Source organism: Saccopteryx bilineata, chromosome 3 (genome assembly GCF_036850765.1).
Source record: "Saccopteryx bilineata isolate mSacBil1 chromosome 3, mSacBil1_pri_phased_curated, whole genome shotgun sequence".
Classification (NCBI taxonomy): Eukaryota; Metazoa; Chordata; class Mammalia; order Chiroptera; family Emballonuridae; genus Saccopteryx; species Saccopteryx bilineata.
This window is the reverse complement of record NC_089492.1, coordinates 285613876-285633184: the sequence shown is the minus strand read 5'-3', so window position 1 is coordinate 285633184 and position 19309 is coordinate 285613876. Positions and strand designations below refer to the sequence as shown.

The 19309-nt window shown below is 47.3% G+C and overlaps 1 protein-coding gene across 1 annotated transcript in view; it reads right to left on the bottom strand.

Annotated features, from left to right (window-relative positions):
- Window positions 1–14285, bottom strand: part of MTOR (mechanistic target of rapamycin kinase) — a 120490-nt gene extending 106205 nt beyond the window's left edge. Inside the window, exons 1-9 of the mRNA XM_066270444.1 lie at window positions 14169–14285; window positions 11586–11761; window positions 10415–10523; window positions 9493–9725; window positions 8032–8232; window positions 7201–7335; window positions 3461–3736; window positions 3269–3377; window positions 422–608 (exon numbers count right to left, since the gene is read on the bottom strand). Of these exons, the coding sequence (XP_066126541.1) occupies window positions 422–608; window positions 3269–3377; window positions 3461–3736; window positions 7201–7335; window positions 8032–8232; window positions 9493–9725; window positions 10415–10523; window positions 11586–11747 (1412 nt within the window). The 5' untranslated portion in view covers window positions 11748–11761; window positions 14169–14285. The remainder of the gene's footprint in view (window positions 1–421; window positions 609–3268; window positions 3378–3460; window positions 3737–7200; window positions 7336–8031; window positions 8233–9492; window positions 9726–10414; window positions 10524–11585; window positions 11762–14168) is intronic.
- Between the last annotated feature and the right edge of the window lie 5024 nt (window positions 14286–19309).

Below are 19309 nucleotides of genomic sequence, written 5' to 3'. Positions count from 1 at the left end.
GGGAAGTTTCAAGAGGTGAAAAAATGAATCCAATTTCAGTGATAAGCAAAAAGTTGACCATTAGGTCCCCTAAGTTCCAGTCCAGGAGTCCTCTCTTTAGGTCTTACATCAAATAAGACCTTTGAAAGCCAGAGAAGAGAATAAAAGTAGGTGCTTCCCAGTATATAATAATATTAAAAACATTGCTAGCATCTAATAGGCTCACAGGGTATTCAACCAACCCAAACTATTTACACCAATGTCATTTCATTTGGAAAAGCTTGGAGCTCAAATGAGGAAAGGCTGTCTTTTATATGATTTGCTATAATAACATGGAGGCTAATGAGGCAGGGAATGCGCTTAAGCTCCATGGACATGGATGGAGCATCCTTCCTCTCCAACCAAATGGGGCAGGAGACGAAACCATAACAGAGATGCTTACTTATGGGCAAAGTCCTTTGGGGGCAGGGCCGCTCGGATGATGTCCAGCACACGAGGCAAATAGACCTTAAACTCAGATCTTACAGCCACGGAAAGCAACCCAAGAGCTTGGAAGGCTGCTGTGCGTTCCTTCTCCTTCTTGACACAGCTGAGGACATGGTTCATGGTATCCTGGAGGTACTGGGTATCTGAGCACACAAAAGACAAAGTGGATGGCTCAGGGTCAAGGCGAGTTTCTATAGAACACTTAAGATTTAAGAAGAAACTAAAAAAATCTGTTGGAAAGATGTTAAGGGGAATTTAGAGAATGTACAAATGAAAGATTTATGCTTAATAATTACTCCTAAGATACAATTTTTGGAAATACTAAAATATAAATTTGTTTTTCTAATTAGGAAAAAAAGAAACTTAAGGGGTCTAATAAAACAATACCACATAACTGTCTCCATTAGTGTTATATTTTGAGGAAAAGATTACATCCTCCTGTTTAACAAATATATACTACGTCTTGTTTAAAAACAAAGAGAGGATCACCATCCTAAATTATTTCATATTACACTGAAATTTAAAGAAATATTAAGTACTGCCTGCAATAAACAGGCCACTGCATTCAACTTAGGCCTAGAACTCACTGCTATTACCTAGAGAGTCCTGTTATCGTTATAGTTAATGGAACAAGATTCAGGCTGTAATTTGGAAAGCCACACGTGTATTTTCATTAAGTTTACATAAGCCAATGTGCATGGGTAGGCAATTCCTGGGCAATTTAAGCTAAAGTGTTATTACTCCTCCGAACTCTGGAATTTCTTGATTCTTGGCCCTTCTTATATTTCTTCTCCTCCATCTTCCTGGCCCCTAGTCTGTGCACCAGAAGCACATAACAACAGCAGAGAGGAAAAGACCACACGTCAATTAGATGTCAGGGGTGTCAAGGGCTACCACACCAGTGAGGAGACAGTGAGCCAGACTCCCAAGCGGCACATACACGTCACTGCACTCATTCTAACAAGAAATGTCTCCTCCACAGCTCTTGCGGTTAAGTGTTATTAAAGCATGCAGGACTTGAAAACAAGAGCAAGGTGACACAAACTCTAAAACCAGAGTGCCTCAATAGGGAAACTCAGCCTTTGCAAAGGCAGCAGCATTTCAGCAGGAAAAGGGCTTAAGTCAAAAGAATTTCCTTTTCTGGATTTAGCATCCTAAGAGATTAGGGATCTGACTTTGTTAAAAGATTCCAGACCAATCTTATAGTATTTTTGATGTTCCTAAAGCTGACATCATCAGGAAATTCAAGCAACGATTTCCAAACTGCAAGTTTTAAACATGAGGCACTATCCCCATGAGGGACACACTGTGGAGGCTGCCCAGGCTGACTTTCAATGGCATACTTCAGTATATTATTTAATAAAACAACAAAACCCACATCAAAAGGATAAACCTAGGGGCCCTCTGAGCCTTTGTATCCTGCTGCTAGGCAGCCTTTTGAACTTGCTGGGGTAACTGCTTCCACAATGTGCCAGACTTTGATCACATTTGGCCTAGTTATTAGTTTCTTTTGAACCACAGACTTTCAACTCGAGATCATTTACAGCTCTATTGAACAGGGGCATGTTTGGTCATTAAAAAAGAAAAAAGCCTCTGGGTATCAGGTGGGAAGAATGCAACGCTGAAAAAATAGGGGTGATTTTCATAATACCACTCCTGTCGGGGTCAGTGATTTTATGTGGCTAATTGTCTCATCCTCCCTTGACACGTTCCACCCTTGCAAACGGCACGCTGAGCAGCTCAGCAGCTATGTCCCCCCGCTGCTCATCTGGGCTGGGTGGCGGGAAAGGAGCGGGTGCTAGGCAACAGCAGCGGCCGAGGCTCGGGCTGGCCTGCCACTCACGCCCCGGCTCTTCTTTGGTCCAGAACGCGCACTAAGCGCAGCAATGCGCAGTGAGGTCCAAAACAAGTCCGGGACGGGGCCTCCACACTCAGCAAACACGGAGGGGAAACAGAGCATAAACAAGCCACTGGAGTACTATTATAATCTTCACCTTTCCCTGATTTCTAATCTGGATCTGAAGTAGCTAGAGGAGGCAATAATAATAATGGTTTGCATTTCTGAGGGCTCACTCTGTGCCAGGCACTTAGAGCAGGTGCAGTTCTTCTTGGGACACACGGATTGTTATTCTAATACTACAAGTCAGGGACAGTCAAGTAACCTGTTCCAAACCTCATAGTTAGGGCCAGAGGCAGACCCACCCTGGGTCTGCTGCCCAACCTTGGCACAGCTGGGGCTGGAATGGAAAAGAAAATTTCCAGCTGGAATAATCCAGGAAGGTCTCAGTCGGGCCACCTTCAGGAGCAGAGAATTCACTGTCTGCTGCCCATAGGGCAGGAATATGGGAGCCCACAGGCTACCATCCATGAAACCTGACTCTGGAATACCCAGACCTTCCTTCCTGTGAGCGGCGAGGCACCTCAGTGACCAGCTCAGTGGCAGAAACAAGACAGTCAGCAAATTCCCCCCGCCCCGGGAGGCTGTTGCAGTATCTAAAACGAAACTGCCCTTCCTTTGGTCTCTTTTCAGTCCATGTGTGAACTTGTCGGCTTCCATGCACAGGAAATTCTTGGCCCTGGAAGTGCCTCTCTGCCTACACGTTCTGATGGTCTCTACGTCCGCTTCCTCAGACGTGCAGAAAACCTGAACTGGTACCACTGCAGCTGGGCGTGAGGCAAAGAAAGCAGACAAGCCCTGCTTGGCACTGCTTCTATTGAGAAGCAGGCATATCTTTTTGGAATGACTTCTTCTCTGTTTAATTACCCGTAAGTGGGTAATGATGTCTTCCACAGACATCCTCACCTGTGAAGGCAGAAGGTCGGAATGCAGCCAAGCGGGGTAACAAATTAAGGATTGTCATTTGGATCAGCGAGTTCTTGCTGTTCCTGCATTTCAGCACCCACTGGCACACCTGGGAGAGGAAGGGTACAGGGTTGGCGAGGGAAAGTGACGTGTGGAGCCGTGGAGGCGAGGGAGTGGCCTCTTGCCACCTACCTGATCAAATTTCTCCTCCATCAAGTCTCTGCAGCACCGACTCTCCACCAGCGTGGACTTGGCTGGGCTGGGGGCAGCCCCGAACCCCAGGAGGCCTTGGTGGGAGCTGTACCCCAGCAGTCCCACCAAGGCGTTCGACTGCTGGGGCTGTATGGCCTGGAGGCTGGTGAAGGGGGTGATGTGACGAGGTTTCGTCCCGAAGCCCATGAGATCTTTGCAGTACTTGTCATGTACCAGCTGCTGCTGTGTGATCTCCTCCATTTCTTCTCTCAGGCGCTGTACACGTGGGGAAAAAACCTTTACCTCCAAGTGCTCTATGCCCGGGCACTGAGAGTTTACAGAGCCACACGTCTGCCTGACCCTGAAAGGAAACATTGCCAATGTGGAGGGTGGCTGCTTTTCCACTTCACGATCAGTGTCCCCAGAACCTTGCAGGAGGCCTGACTTGGTTCTAATTTAGGCAGAAGAGCACCACCTACTGAACAATAAAGAAGCAGTCGGGGCCGGCTGCCAGGGACTCTTACCACCTCCCCCCAGACTGGTTTCCGGAAAGCTGACTTGCAAACTGCTGTGTGTGCCTACAGACCCGAGACCACAGCAAGGAAGCCCCCTGCCAGGTGAGGGCAGCCCCTCGCCCACATCCTATTCAGGACAGTCTGCTGTCCTTCTTGCCAGAAACCCAGGTAGAGACAACTTAGGCAAGTCATTTTCTCCGAACCCTAGGAACTCCATAGGAGATGTGCGACAAGCTGGCTGGCACGCAGCTCGCATCTATGCCCTATTCAGAGGGCTGCTTAGCAATTCACCCTCCGACAGTCCAAACCGAGAAGGCTCTAAAACAATCTTCGAAACCTCCAAACTTTTCTTGACACAGATTTTTTTCTCTCGAAAAATCTTGTCTACTATTCTTCTCAAGGTCACCAGTAACGCTTATGCTGCTAAATCTGATGGTCAGTTCTCAGCCCTCATCTTATTTGACTTATATCCAGCATTTGATCCAACTTACTATTTCCTCCCTCCTACAACTCCTTCTTCACTTGGCTTCTTGGGCCCGGAGCTCTCCCGCCCACCCCCCTTGGTCTACTTTGGTTGCTCCCCATCTTCTGACCCCAGGTTCTCCAACGCCATCTCTTCTCCAATTACTAGTTTTCTGCGGTTCTCATCCAGTCTCCTGACTTGAAATGACATCTGTCGATAACTCCCAAATCTATATCTTTCGCTCACAGCTCTTCCCAGAACTATTTACTATCTCTACTCAGACTCTGAACAGGCAGCTTAACCTTCACCCGCTCAAGAGCAGAGTCCTGCCCCTCCACCTGTGGCTGGTCTAAGCCTGCTCCTGCCATCTCAATCTTCCCACCTCGGTAAGTGGCAGCTCCCTCCTTCCGGTTGCTCAGGCCAAAAACCTTGACTCCTCTCCCGCTGACCTCTAAATCCCACGTTCAAACTCCAGCCCCCCTGGGACCTCTCTACCTCCCACTATGGTCCGGGCCACAAAGGTCCCCTGCGAAGACGGCTGCAGTTCCCTCTGAATTAGACTCCCGGCTTCAGTCCTTGCCCCTCCAACAACCCATTTTCAACACAGTGGCTAGAGCAATTCTTTTGAAACATGAGTCAAATGTCACTCCACTGCTTAAAACCCATTAACAGCTTTCCACTTCACATACGGAGTCTACAAAGTGATTTCCGAGACCCTGCATGATGCGCCCACTCCCCGCCCCAGTGTTCCTGACTTCTCTCCCACCACCTCCTCCCTCCCACTCTGCTCAGCCACAGAGGTGAGCCTGCTGTTTCCCAAACAAAGCAGGGTGCTCCTGCCTCGGGGCCTCCGTGTCTGCAGAACCAGCTGTCCGGAATGCTCTTCCCCAGGTACTTGTGTGGCTTTTTTCTCACCTCCTTCATGACTGCTCAGAGTCACCATACTTTAAAATGTAATCTTTAATCCATGCCAGCATCCCCTATTCCTTTTCCCACCCTGCTTTTCTTCATGTCATGGTATTCACGCTGTATGATATACTATGTAGTTTTACTTATTTGTGTGTTGTCTGTCTGCTACAATGTAGCATTTCATTCATGCTGCATCACTCTAGCTCGGCGGTTCTCAACCTGTGGGTCCAATGGCTTTAGGCAACCCCTGTGTTTTGGTCGTTCGAACCCCGCCGGGGTTGCGACCCACAGGTTGAGAACTGCTGCTCTAGCTCTTCACATGTGATGTAGCTTGCCTATAGCATTAGAAAATTATAGTACCTTATATTTGTATAGTTATTAATAACTTACAAAGTACTGTCATCTCTGAGTTAGGTGACACCAACCTGTTTTACTGGAAGGAAACCAAGATCCCAGAGCTGCCTGGGTGACACCGGAAAGCACCACTTTATACTTCAGTGGGCAAACTTCCGAGGGCCACCACGTAAGGACTTCCCACTACATATCAGGTGTTGTGCTGGGCAGCGTACATATATCTAGACACCTCCCAGGAACTCAGTGAGGTGGATAAGATTCCTGTCAAAGGCGAGTAAAATGAGGCCGAAGCAGGTGTAGTAATTTCCCCCAGTTGCCGAGTATGGAGAGGAGCTGGAATTCAAAGCCAGATCCTGTCCTATTGCTACAATAGGGCAGCACGTGCTGCCCCACATCTAGGGCACAGCCACTACCAAGTGATCACTGAATCTATTAAAGCAGGAGGCCTGGGGGTAAATTCCACATCAACCTGCTCCCACAGGAAGATTCTCAGATGGAGCTCCACCTCCCAGACATATCTGGAATCCAACTCCTGTGTCTGCACAGCCAGTGCTCGTTGAAGCCACCACGGAGGCCTGCCCAGACGACTGTAACACCTCCTGTAACAGCCGTGGCAATGCGACCTCCACCCATCAGGGCCCCAGCTGCTACTCTGAAATCGATCGCCAATTTGTGCCAAAGCCACACTTTCTGTGGGCTGCTCCTGGCCAGCGACCACACACAGCAGGAATGTTAAGGCAGGCCCCCCACAACGGCTCTGCGACACAGATGAGGACGCCCCCACCCCCCGTCTCCCCCCTCCTTGCTCAGTCAGGGTCAACTGTGCACCGAAGTCTCACGGCTCTCCCACCTCCCTCCCCACCTCTCACAGGCTATTTCATTAATAAAATCCTTGTACTTTAAAACCCAGCCGTGCAGTTGCTTTTCAAGCTACTCACCTTCTTTCTAATTGGTCTCCCTGCTTCTATTCTTGCCTCTCCACAAGTCTTTTCCCACAAGAAGCCAACCCATCATTAACAAAGTATGACATCGCACCGCCCCTGCATACACACTTCCAATGTTTGCCCCTGCAGTGAGAATAAACACTAGTGTTCACAAGAACTACGAGGCCTATTAATCTGGCCCTGTCCTCCTGCTCCCCTGCTCAGGTACACCAGTCACACTTCCCTTCTTTCTGTTCCTTGAACTTGTCCAACTCTCTGCCACCTCAAAGCCTCTGCCTGGAACATCATCTCCCTGCAAGACTGGCTCCTCATCATATGGATCTCAGCTCAAACGTCACTACCTCAAGGACCTTCCCTGACTCGCCAGTCACACACCTCCATCCACTACCCTTCATTCCGTTTCTTCATAGAACTTGTTACTATCTAAAATCATCTTGTTTATTTATTGCCTGTTTTCCCTGTAAAGTGTCAGCTCCGTGAGGACAGGACTCTCGCCTTGCCTTGCTCACAGCGTGGCGCGGGGAGCCCGGACTCCCCTCTGAAACGGCTCCTCACCTCTCCCTCCATGCTGCTGATCCGGACAAGCTCATTGAGGATCAGCAGAGCTCCGTGGATCCGATCGTCCCGATTCATGCCTTTCTCCTTGGCCAAGGTCTCATCAAACCCCTTCTCTGCTTCTTCAAATGTGTGCTATGTAGAGATGAAGAATGCCTCAATTACCCAACGTCCTAGTTAGATAGAACATTGGCAAACCCTACCCAGGGGGTTCTGAGGAGTTAGTGTGCCCGCTCAGTGCCTTGTACCAATATCAAAGACAATACTAACTCATCCAGCTCTTGCCTTTAATTCAGCTTCAACTCTCACAATACCATGAGGCGGATACCATTACTATTCCTGTTTTAATAGATAACCAAGACTCAAAGAAATTATGTGACTTGTCCCAGGTCACAGAGCAAAGCCAAGGCCAAGACTAGAACCCAAGTCTCCTATCCTGTGTTCAGGGCTCTTTTCATTCTCTTATCAAGAGCAATCAACACTGAACTCAAGATTCCAGAGGAGAGAATAGCACGTTCTATTCTGAGACATCCATGTTTCCATATTTTAACATCTCTGAAAAGGGACTTCTTATAATTGTTGACAAGAAGGCACTGAGTTATAGTTAAATTGGCATCATATTTTAGTAGGACATAAAATAGTGGTAAGGTATCGATGGATCTTTGCTGTGTTGAAAAAAAATATTTTGAATTATACTGAGCTTACAGACTTGTTTGAGACCAAAGCAAACATGACACTTGCTGTGTGGCAAGGGGCCTGGAGCTACCTGAGGCCCCACGATACTCGATGTCAACACGCTTTGCGGTGGCCAGAATGGAACCCTCTCCTCACCCTGTACCACTGAGGTTTCTGCATCTCCTTCGGTTCCCGCTGGGTGGTGAGAATCAGACAGGCCCGAAGGGCGGCTACAGCTCCCTCACGGATGGCCTGCTTGGGGTCCCACACGGCCACAAAAATGTTGTCAAAGAAGGGCTGCACTTGCTGGAAGAAGAAGGTGGGGACGCTGATGGCCAGCTCACGGAGAACCAGAACCTAGGAGAGACAGGCACGCTCAGAATGCTCATCCGCACCACAGTCTCGCTCTCTCAAGAATATAGGCCCTGGCTTCCCAGGACCTATACACATTAGGAAAAGAGCGGACTTGCCCACTCTGCCAGCCTGGAAATTCTGGGGCTCTAGGAGGGAAAGGAGAACTGCTCAGACATCTGTGTCCATCATCCCAGGGCGTCTACACAGAATGCATGTAGTGGTAGAACCTAAGCTCTGGAAGTGCAGACATGTTTGTTTTCTATACTGCTCTACCGATAGCCTAGAATACAACAAGTAGTCAGTAAACAATTATTGAATGGAAAACCCTTTTTAATACCTAACTTTGCTATTATTTTCATTTGACAGTGGAAGAAACTAAAGGTCAGAGGTTGTCCCAAATTACAGAGTTAGAAGTGGCAAAGCCAAGACTTGAATCAGGGTCCAAATGTGTGTAGTTGTCCCCTGCCCCCCCCCGACACACACACACACACACACACACACACACACACACACACACCATGCTCGCCTTATGGTGCTGCCTCCTAAGGAGGAAGCCGACTGGAAAGGATCTAACTGAGCCTGAGATTCCCAGCATATTTGTGCCCAAATCCTCTCTTAAAGTGAGGCTCTCCCCCATCTCCCAGCCTGGAGTCCTAGCCCATTGAATCAGCCTTTTTCAGGGACAAGGTTCGGAAAGCAGGGAAGATGTGCCCCCAGAAGAAATAGGATAAGAAGCCACCACTCCCCCAATGCAGAACAGTCAATGGGAATAGGGAGTCTGGACTAAGTACTAATGAACAAATGTCCAAAAAATAAACAGGAAAGGCTGATGAACGCTCCCACAGAGGCTAGTGAAGGTACCTACTTCCCCTGTTCCTCTCTTACATATGCAGAGGCCTTGGCCAAGACACTGAGGTACCAGGCAGACAGCACAGGTGTCTGGGGCTTTGTAAACCCTTTGGCTGTGGCTTCTTCTCTTTCTACGGCTAAGGGGTGCCTTCTGCCTAGGAGGCAATTTGATTCTAGAAAATCAGAGGTCAGAATAAACACTGCACTTAGGGCTACCTCTCAAGCAACAAAAAAGGACTTTTAAGATTCCCCTTCAGATAGAAAGCTCAGGGTGAAGACAGAAAGGAACTCAGGACAGAACCTGGAGTGTCCCCTGGCCTTCTCCTCCTGCCAGGACCTAAGCACACAGCGTGAAGGATGCCGACATGGCGCCATGCTCCCCGGCCTGGCTGCGCTTCCCCTGCGGGCACTCACAGCTGCATGTCTCCGGCCCTCGTTGCGGTCAGCACCCAGCCATTCCAGGGCTCGCTTCACCTCAAACTCCACGTACTCAGCAGTAAAAGTGTCCCCAGCCATGGCGAGGCGACCAATGGCCTTGGACGCCATTTCCATGACAACTGGGTCATTGGAGGGGAGGAGGTTCCGAAGATAATTAGCGAACCGGCCAATTCGGGTGGCATTCCCACCTTCCACTCCTATGAGGCTGGCTGGAAAAGAGAAAGGCAAGCAGTGAGGCTGGCCATGTGCTGGCCAGGAAACACGCTGCCTCCAAAGGCCAGCCGGCCAGTGACCCCTTCCCCTCACTCTGAGTACAGACCGCAACTGCCAGATGGGAAGGGACGCAGGTAACTTTCATTTTAACCAACAGATCTGATATTTGTATAAGGGCTATTTGCATAAAGCCAAATGCCCTCATCTTTGTATCTAAAATTTGTGTTCCCAAAAAGAAAAGGAAACCGGGACTGAATAATAAATCACAGGCTGGGTGACCGCCTCTGGGGGCTGAAGACTACCGGTCTTTTGTTCACTGTCCCTCAGCATTACGTTCCCATTCACGAGCTCCACTATGCCAAACCCCGTTCCAGAGAAACCAGACGTGCAAAACGCCACGTGGGGTGGTGCAAAGAAAGCAGGTGTCTAGTCTCAGCCCGGCACACGGTCTGGCCCTAGAAAAGTCACATAATGGTTCTGAGGCCCCATACCTGAAAACAGCTGTTTTACCTGCATCCCAGGACTGCTGCTGGAATTAATACCTGAATAAGTACCCCGAAAGCCACGAGGCTCCTTACACGTCAGTAAACAAATATGAACTAAGCAGTTAGTAAGCAGCAACCATAAAGTGCAGTGGACACAAAGGAGAACAGTCCTTTGTTCCCAGCTGAGACTCTGTCCTTACCTATGGCCAAGATGCCACCTTTCCTCTCATTGGCATCTGAGCTGGAAACCAGTTCAAAAATGTGATGGTTCAGCTGATCATAGAAGCGAGTGGACTCCTCTTGACTCATCTGCAAAGAAAGAGGTACTCAGAATAATGTCTAATGCCTTCCTGATGGTGACGGTGGCGACGGTGGTGTTTGGTGGAGTGGTTTCCAAAGATTAGGACCTGAGAGATAGCCAGCAGGTGCTGTTCAAACCGAACACAACAAAAGTACTGCCAATTTCTAAACTGTAGAGCAACTGAACTCTCAATTCATGTTTATTCAACAAATACTCTTGAGTATACTCCATGGCCGACCATGTCCTATCCTAGGTTCTACCTAATACCAGCAGTATAAGAATGAACAAGACATCATCCCTGACCTGCAGTCTGGTCTCTATTTTTTTTTTTTTAATTTCTTTTTTCTGAAGCTGGAAACGGGGAGAGACAGTCAGACAGACTCCCGCATGCGCCCAACCGGGATCCACCCGGCACGCCCACCAGGGGCGATGCTCTGCCCCTCCGGAGCGTCGCTCTGCCGCGACCAGAGCCACTCAAGCGCCTGGGGCAGAGGCCAAGGAGCCATCCCCAGCACCGGGCCATCTTTGCTCCAATGGAGCCTTGGCTGTGGGAGGGGAAGAGAGAGACAGAGTGGAAGGAGGGGGGGTGGGTGGAGAAGCAAATGGGCGCTTCTCCTATGTGCCCTGGCCGGGAATCGAACCCGGGTCCCCCGCACACCAGGCCGACGCTCTACCGCTGAGCCAACTGGCCAGGGCCTGGTCTCTATTTTGTTAAAAAAAACAAAGCTTTTCAAACCCACCCCAATCAACGTTATCAGGCAGAAAGAATCAAAGGTTTGGAACGAATTGATGTTATCAGGCAGAAAGAATGAAAGCTCTGGAACGCGATGGGAAAAAGAAACAATAGTTTCAAAAGAGCTGACTCTCTGACTCTTTCAAGTGTCACAATACAGGAAATGCCATAGAAACGTGTTACTGCTGCAAAGGAACCGGCACGTTCTAGGGACATGAGAAACTGGGTACCTTTCTAAAACAGAATGTTACTTAGCCGTAAAGAAATCTAAACCAGTGATGGTGCATGTAGCCCAAGCACTCCATGATGAATGGCCCCAAATTACAGAAGCCCCAACCTCTCGCAGCTCCATGGTGACATAGTGCTGGAGCTCCTTGGCAGCTTTGGCCCTGGTCTCCTCATTGCGGCTCTTCAGGCCACTGGCAAACTGCTGCAGGACGCTCACATTGCTAGATGTCGTGGTAGCTGTGGTGGCGGCGGCAGGTCCAGTTCCAAGCATCTCGGCCTGAGGTTCTTTGGAGAGAAGTTTCCTTTAATATTCTGGATAACAAACTATGGCGGTGAATTTACTGACGGCCCCAGCTCCCCAACACAGACCTCTACCCTGCCCACATCAGGTAGGGGACCCTTACATGGCAGGAAGACCTGACTGAGGAACACATAGGGAGCCTTCGTTTATTCAGTAATTACTCATGTTTAAAAGACGCAGCATAGTAAGAGGGTCACATTGTGGGCTGTGGAGCCAGACTACCCAAATTTGAATCCAGTCCCAAATTTTATACCTTTTTATACCTTGAGAAGATACTTAAAATGTCTATTTCTTCAACTGCAATAGGGGAATAATAGTACCTAACTCATAGGATTGATGTGAGGATTAAATGAATTAATACAAGTTAAAAAGTACTTAACAACCACGCTGGGCACAGTGAGTTCTTAATAATTGTTAGCTACATACATGGCACAGTGCCAGGTGCTAGAAGTGGGGAGGTAAAGAGAATAAAACATGCCTACAACTGCCTCTTTCCTCGAGTTCAATTTAAAGAGGGTAAATATTCTACAGCAGCATTGTCCAACAGAAATAAAATACAAACCATAAATGTAATTTTAAATTTCCTACTAGCCATATCATAAAAGGTAAAAGAACAAGGTGAAATTAATACTTTAGTACAATATATCCAAAATATCATTTCAATGTTCTTAATTTAAAATATTGATATATTTTCTATTCTTTTTTTTTTTTTGTACTGAGGCTCTAAAATTGAGTGTGCATTCTACACTTATGACAACCTCAGTCTGGACTAGTCACATTTTGAGTGCTCTAAGCCACATGTGGCTGGTACTGACTGCCTTGGACAGTGCAGTTCTGTAGAATTCCAAGGACTTGTAATTCTATAGAATACTAGTACTTGGAATGCGAGCTAAAATAGATGGATTAGTTCCTGAGGTCATTCATTCATTCCTGAATTATGTACTGTCCCTTCCCTCAATGAGCTTACAAATAATCAGACAACCACAATAAAGTGGCCAGGCGAGGGCTCAGCCCAGACTACTAGGTAGTCACATACAGTGTGTCCATAAAGTCATGGTGCACTTTTGACCGGTCACAAGAAAGCAACAAAAACGATAGAAATGTGAAATCTGCACCAAATAAAAGGAAAACCCTCCCAGTTTCTGTAGGATGATGTGGCAGCATGTGCAGATGACGTAACACCGTGTATACAGTGAAGCAGCCCATGGCCATGCCAGTCGAGATGTGAACAGTACAGAGGAAAGTTCAGTGTGTTCTGTGGCTCACTAAATTCGAATCCATGACCAAAGTGCACCGTGAACATTGGCACGTTTATAACAAAGCACCACCACATAGGAATAACATTACTCGGTGGGATAAGCAGTTGAAGGAAACCAGCAGTTTGGTGGAGAAACCCCCTTCTGGTAGGCCATTGGTCAGTGACGAGTCTGTAGAGGCAATACGGGATAGCTATCTAAGGAGCCCTAAAAAATCTGTGTGTGAGCCCACATCGAACTGCACTGAATAGGTATGAAACTGGGAGAGTTTTCCTTTTATTTGGTGCAGATTTCACATTTCTATCGTCTTTTGTTGCTTTCCTGTGACTGGTCAAAAGTGCACCATGACTTTATGGACACACTGCATATACCTATCCCAGGTATGCCCAGATTGGTTTTGAAAAACTTTTGAATACTCCAGTGCCAAGAAAATGACTGCAAAAGTTAGTATCATCCTTCAGGGGTGAGGAGACCCAAGGATCCCGGACGAGAAAACTACTACAGAGTGCGAGACTATCTTCTGTAATGAGGGGGAGGGAGGCTCGCATGAAATTTCCATCCTCAGGAAAGAACCAGCCTATCTTTATAAGTCTAACACAGCGCAAGGGCTCCAGGTAGAATTCAATAAAATACTAGAAGCCAAATATTCCGCAAGGTCTTGGCTATGGGCTTATGGAAGTTCAAGTTGGGAAGGTGGGGAAGCAGAGAGGATGAAACCCAAAGATGGAACCGAGCTCGGAGTCGGGGAATGGATCCTCCAGAAGTCTCCAGGTTGGAGTGCCAGGGGCTGACACTGACGCTGGTCCTCCGTGAGGACAATGTGCAGGTGGGGACGGACAGGCACAGAGACACATAGGCGCCCCGGCAGTACCGGGGTTGATGGGCGGGCCCTCGAGGCTCCAGAGACGCAGGTCAGGCTCAAGGGTCGGGGGTCTCTTAGAGGCCCAGAAGGAGGAGGGCGTTGCCTCGCAGGATGAGGGCCAAGGGCTCAGGTGGTGCCCAAGTCCGTGTGGCCTCCTCTTAGGGGCCCCACATCCCAGACGGGAGGCTTCCCCGGGCCTCCCCACGGACCAGGCTGGCTGTGGGTCTGGACGTTCCGCCGCCTTGGGAGGGGTCGGTGCCAGACTCAACTCACCGCGCGGCTTCGGCCAAGGCCTCAGCTGCCGCCACCAGCGTAGATACCGCCGCTTCAGGGCCCCAGCCCTACCACCTGCCTTCCCCGCTGTCCTCTAAGCCGGGCAGGAGGGACGGCAGCTTCCCAGCCTTAAGGACCAATCGACAGGCGTAAGGAGACGATGGACTGAAACACCGACCAATAGTAATGAAGGAGAAGTGAGGCTCCGGGACCCGGCTTCCCCAGGGGGCGGGGACTGTTTGAATAGACAAACCACGCGGCCAGTGGCAGGCAAAACGAGGTTTAGGTGCACTCGGGAGAACCAATCGGTCGTGAGTTGACTTCATTCACTTCCACGCACACATCCGGTGCATCACTACTATAATTCCCCTTTGCGTCTGGGGGTGCGGCTGTGCCCTGGGATGGGACTATGCGATGGTAGGCGGAGATTCGCGACCCCGCCCTGCTTAATTATGAAAGAAGAGTGTGAGCCAGGAGGGTCGCTATAATTCCTGGAGTAAAAGACGTGAAATTTTCGGATTTATGGAACTGTGGTTTCTTTTTGGTTAAATGTAATGTGTATTTGAAAAGCTGTTTACTTAGATTTCCCACTTTTCCAAAATTATATAGCAAACAAGATCATTTGCGAGAAACCACGGCCAAATTTTAACTAAATGATTTAAACTCTTAAATCAATAATTCCAAAGCAACATCATTTTAAAAATATCTCTTCAAAAAATAATAGGGCCCTGGCCGGTTGGCTCAGCGGTAGAGCGTCGGCCTAGCATGCGGAGGACCCGGGTTTGATTCCCGGCCAGGGCACATAGGAGAAGCGCCCATTTGCTTCTCCACCCCTCCGCTGCACCTTCCTCTCTCTCTCTTCCCCTCCCGCAGCCAAGGCTCCAGTGGAGCAAAGATGGCCCGGGCGCTGGGGATGGCTCTGTGGCCTCTGCCTCAGGCGCTAGAGTGGCTCTGGTCCCAACATGGCGACGCCCAGGATGGGCAGAGCGTCGCCCCATGGTGGGCGTGCCGGGTGGATCCCGGTCGGGCGCATGCGGGAGTCTGACTGTCTCTCCCTGTTTCCAGCTTCAGAAAAATGCAAAAAAAAAAAAATAATAATAATAATAATAGCAAAAAAATAGAACTTGACTACATCTCAATTTTTTAAAAATCATGGTCTATTATAATAAATATTGGAAATTCCTAAATATTTCATTATAGGAGACTGATTAGAATATGATGCATTTATTGAATATTTTAAGGGAAACATGTAGATAAATATTTGCTACGAAGGAAAAGGGTTCACAATTTGTTTTCAAAGTATATAAATTGTACAACAATATAAGTATAAAATAACCCTTAAAAGCAATTTATATATTTCTTATGTGTCCGTTACCATGGGGGAAATATACAACTACACTGTAATGGAATTTGGGGAAGATATACATTTTTTCTTTATATAGTATCATCAGTTGTGTAATAAAAAGATGTTGGGGCCTGACCAGGTGGTGGCGCAGTGGATAGAGTAATGGACTGGGATTCAGAGGACCCAGGTTTGAGACCCCGAGGTTGCCAGCTTGAGTGCGGGCTCATGTGGTTTGAGGAAAAGCCCACCAGCTTGAACCCAAGGTCGCTGGCTCCAGCAAGGGGTTACTCGGTCTGCTGAAGGCCCATGGTCAAGGCACATATGAGAAAGCAATCAATGAACAATTAAGGTATTGCAACGTGCAATGAAAAACTAATGATTGATGCTTCTCATCTTTCTCCGTTCCTGTCTGTCTGACCCTGTCTATCCCTCTCTCTGACTCACTCTCTGTCTCTGTAAAAAATAAATAAATAAATAAATAAATATTTTAAAAGAATGTTAAAAAAAAAAAAAAAGGTGTTGGGTTTTTTTTGTTGTTGTTCTTATTTTTTAAAGAAATGGAAGTTTCCAGAAGTGTTAAATTGCCAAATTAAAGAGGTTTGGTAATATTCTGTGGCTAATCAAATGCTTTGGCAAGTTGAAAAAAAATTATAGTTACTGTTTTAGGTTTAGAATCTCTTCGTTGCATTGATTCTTCTGTGAAATAATTGTTCCTCTGAATTTCACATTTTTACACTTGTGTTCAACATCTCTGTTTAATCGTTAAACATTTTTGAATATGTACTACATTCACTGTTCAAATCTCAAAATAAATAAAATGGTATTTATCACAGTCTTGCTCCACCTCATCACCTCACTTGCTTTCTTAGTTCTTATGTAGCCCTAGAATTTCTTTATGTAAATACAAGCAAATATATATATTATTTTCCCATTTTGCTATACTTTATCACTCTTCTAAAAAAATTTCTACACTCTATCACTATTCTTTTAAAAAATTTAGTATAGGCCCTGGCCGGTTGGCTCAGCGGTAGAGCGTTGGCCTGGCGTGCGGGGGACCCCGGTTCGATTCCCGGCCAGGGCACATAGGAGAAGCGCCCATTTGCTTCTCCACCCTCACCCCCTCCTTCCTCTTTGTCTCTCTCTTCCCCTCCCGCAGCCAAGGCTCCAGTGGAGCAAAGATGGCCCAGGCGCTGGGGATGGCTCCTTGGCCTCTGCCCAAGGCGCTAGAGTGGCTCTGGTTGCGGCAGAGCGACGCCCCGGAGGGGCAGAGCATCGCCCCCTGGTGGGCAGAGCGTGGCCCCTGGTGGGCGTGCCGGGTGGATCCTGGTTGGGCGCATGCGGGAGTCTGTCTGACTGTCTCTCCCCGTTTCTAGCTTCAGAAAAAAAAAAGAAAACAAAAAAGAAAAAAAAATTTAGTATAACTTAGAGATCTATTTTAATATATAGAAAACTTCCTTGTTCTTTTGTTGTTGTTATAGCTTCATGGTATCCCATCACATGCATGTATCACCATTTACTTTTCTAGTCCTCTGTTGATGGACCTTTGTGTTGTTTCCAAATTCTTGGTACTACTAATGATGCTACAATGGATTCCTTTGTACATATATACCATGTTCCCTATGTATAAGACACACCCTTTTCCGGAAAATTTGGGGTCTAAAAACTGGGTGCATCATACACAGTGGTTGTGGCATTTCAAATACCATAGATGGAACTGAGGACAAGGCAATATATGAAGACAGTGATTCATCATCAGACACAGATGAGGACATGCTAATGGATGGGCTTTTGATAATGATGAAGACTTATATGAATTTTATGATGAATAAAACTTGAGTTCAGCCTGTCTAGGTGGTGGCGCAGTGCATGGAATGTCGGACTGGACGCGGAGGATCCAGGTACGAAACCCCAAGGTCGCCAGCTTGAGTGCAGGCTCATCTGGTTAGAGCAAAGCTCACCAGCTTAAACCCAAGGTCGCTGGCTTGAGCAAGGGATCACTCGGTCTGCTGTAGCCCCCCCTCATGTGTAGTCAAGGCACATATGAGAAAGCAATCACTGAGAAACTAAGGTGCCGCAACAAAGAACTGATGCTTCTCAGCTCTCTCCCTTTCAGTCTGTCTGTTCCTCTCTGTCTCTCTCTGTCTCTGTCACAAAACAAACAAACAAACAAACTTGAGTTCAATAACTTTAATACATTTTTTTTTCAAATTTCAGGCCCCAAAATTAAGGTCTTAAACATGGGAATGTCTTACACAAGGGGAAATATGGTAATTTTACTCCCTGCAGCTATAGCAAAATAAATACCCAGAAATGGCATTATAGGGTCAGAAAGTAAATGTATGTGTAGTTTGATGGATAGCGTCAAATTGAACTCTGAAGGAGGTACCAATTTTCATTTGCACCAGCAATATGAGATTTTTGCCACCCTAAAACATAATAAGGCTGTTTTCTAATTAACAATCAATCAAAGATGGTTTCACAGCAACAGTAACCAGTGCATTTGTAGGTCTCTTATAAATTTACAAAGAACTTTCTTATCCATTATATTAAAATAATAACTAACATTTATTAAGCACTTATGAAGAATCAGGCATTTTGGTGGACATTATAGAACAATGCTTAAAAGCGGGGTGGAGTCAAACTAACTGAATCTGAAACTTAGCTCCAACACTTATTACTGACTATTGAGCACATACATAATATCAACATGCCAATTTTTTTATTTATAGAACTGGAAGGATTATAATGTACTTACTGTCAACTGATGATCAGATGGTTCTTGCCACCAATTCAACACCAACAGAAATCCCCAATTTGGGATGTGGTGAAGAAAATTTTTTTCAGAGCAAACAGCTCAATTATGATACAGCACAACTGTGAAAACAGCTCAACAGTGTCACAGCTCAATTATGAAATATCTTCAGTGTTTCCAGAGGCAGAAACACAATCATCTGTTGAAAGTGTGCTCCCAGACTCAGAGGAGAGTTATCTTACATAGACAAAAATCACTTTCCCTGGTCCCTGATTGGTCTGTCCTCATGCAAAATGAAGATTCCAAATCCTCACAGTTTGATTGGTCTGAAAGGTATTATGCTGATTGGTCAGTGAAGATGTTGATGTGGGTGTAGGGGGGTAGATATAGCTGCATAGTTCTGACAGAACAGGGAAAACCTGAGTCCTATTGGTTGAACTAGGCTACCAGGACCTCCTTTATACAGGTTGACTCAGGCACAGGAGCATTTTGTAGGCAAACAGGTCAGGGCTGGAGGCAGGGAGCTTAGTGCAGGCTTCTTCCTGAAACATGGTTTACTTGAAAGGCCTTTTTAGAAATGACTGTTAGGCCCTGGCCAGTTGGCTCAGTGGTAGAGCGTCAGCCTGGCGTGCAGGAGTCCCGGGTTCGATTCCCAGCCAGGGCACACAGGAGAAGCGCCCATCTGCTTCTCCACCCCTCCCCCTCTCTTTCCTCTCTGTCTCTCTCTTCCCCTCCCGCAGCCAAGGCTCCATTGGAGCAAAGTTGGCCCGGGTGCTGAGGATGGCTCTGTGGCCTCTGCCTCAGGTGCTAGAATGGCTCTGGTTGCAATAGAGCAACCCCCTAGATGGGCGGAGCATCCCCCCCTGGTGGGCGTGCTGGGTGGATCCCTGGTTGGACGCATGCAGGAGTCTGTCTGACTGCCTCCCCGTTTCCAACTTCAGAAAAAATACAAAAAAAAAAAAAAAGAAAAAGATTGTTAAATGCTTTTTTTTTTTTTTTAATGAAAATGAGCTCAGTTAGCCACCAGTAGCCCTTCTTAGTATG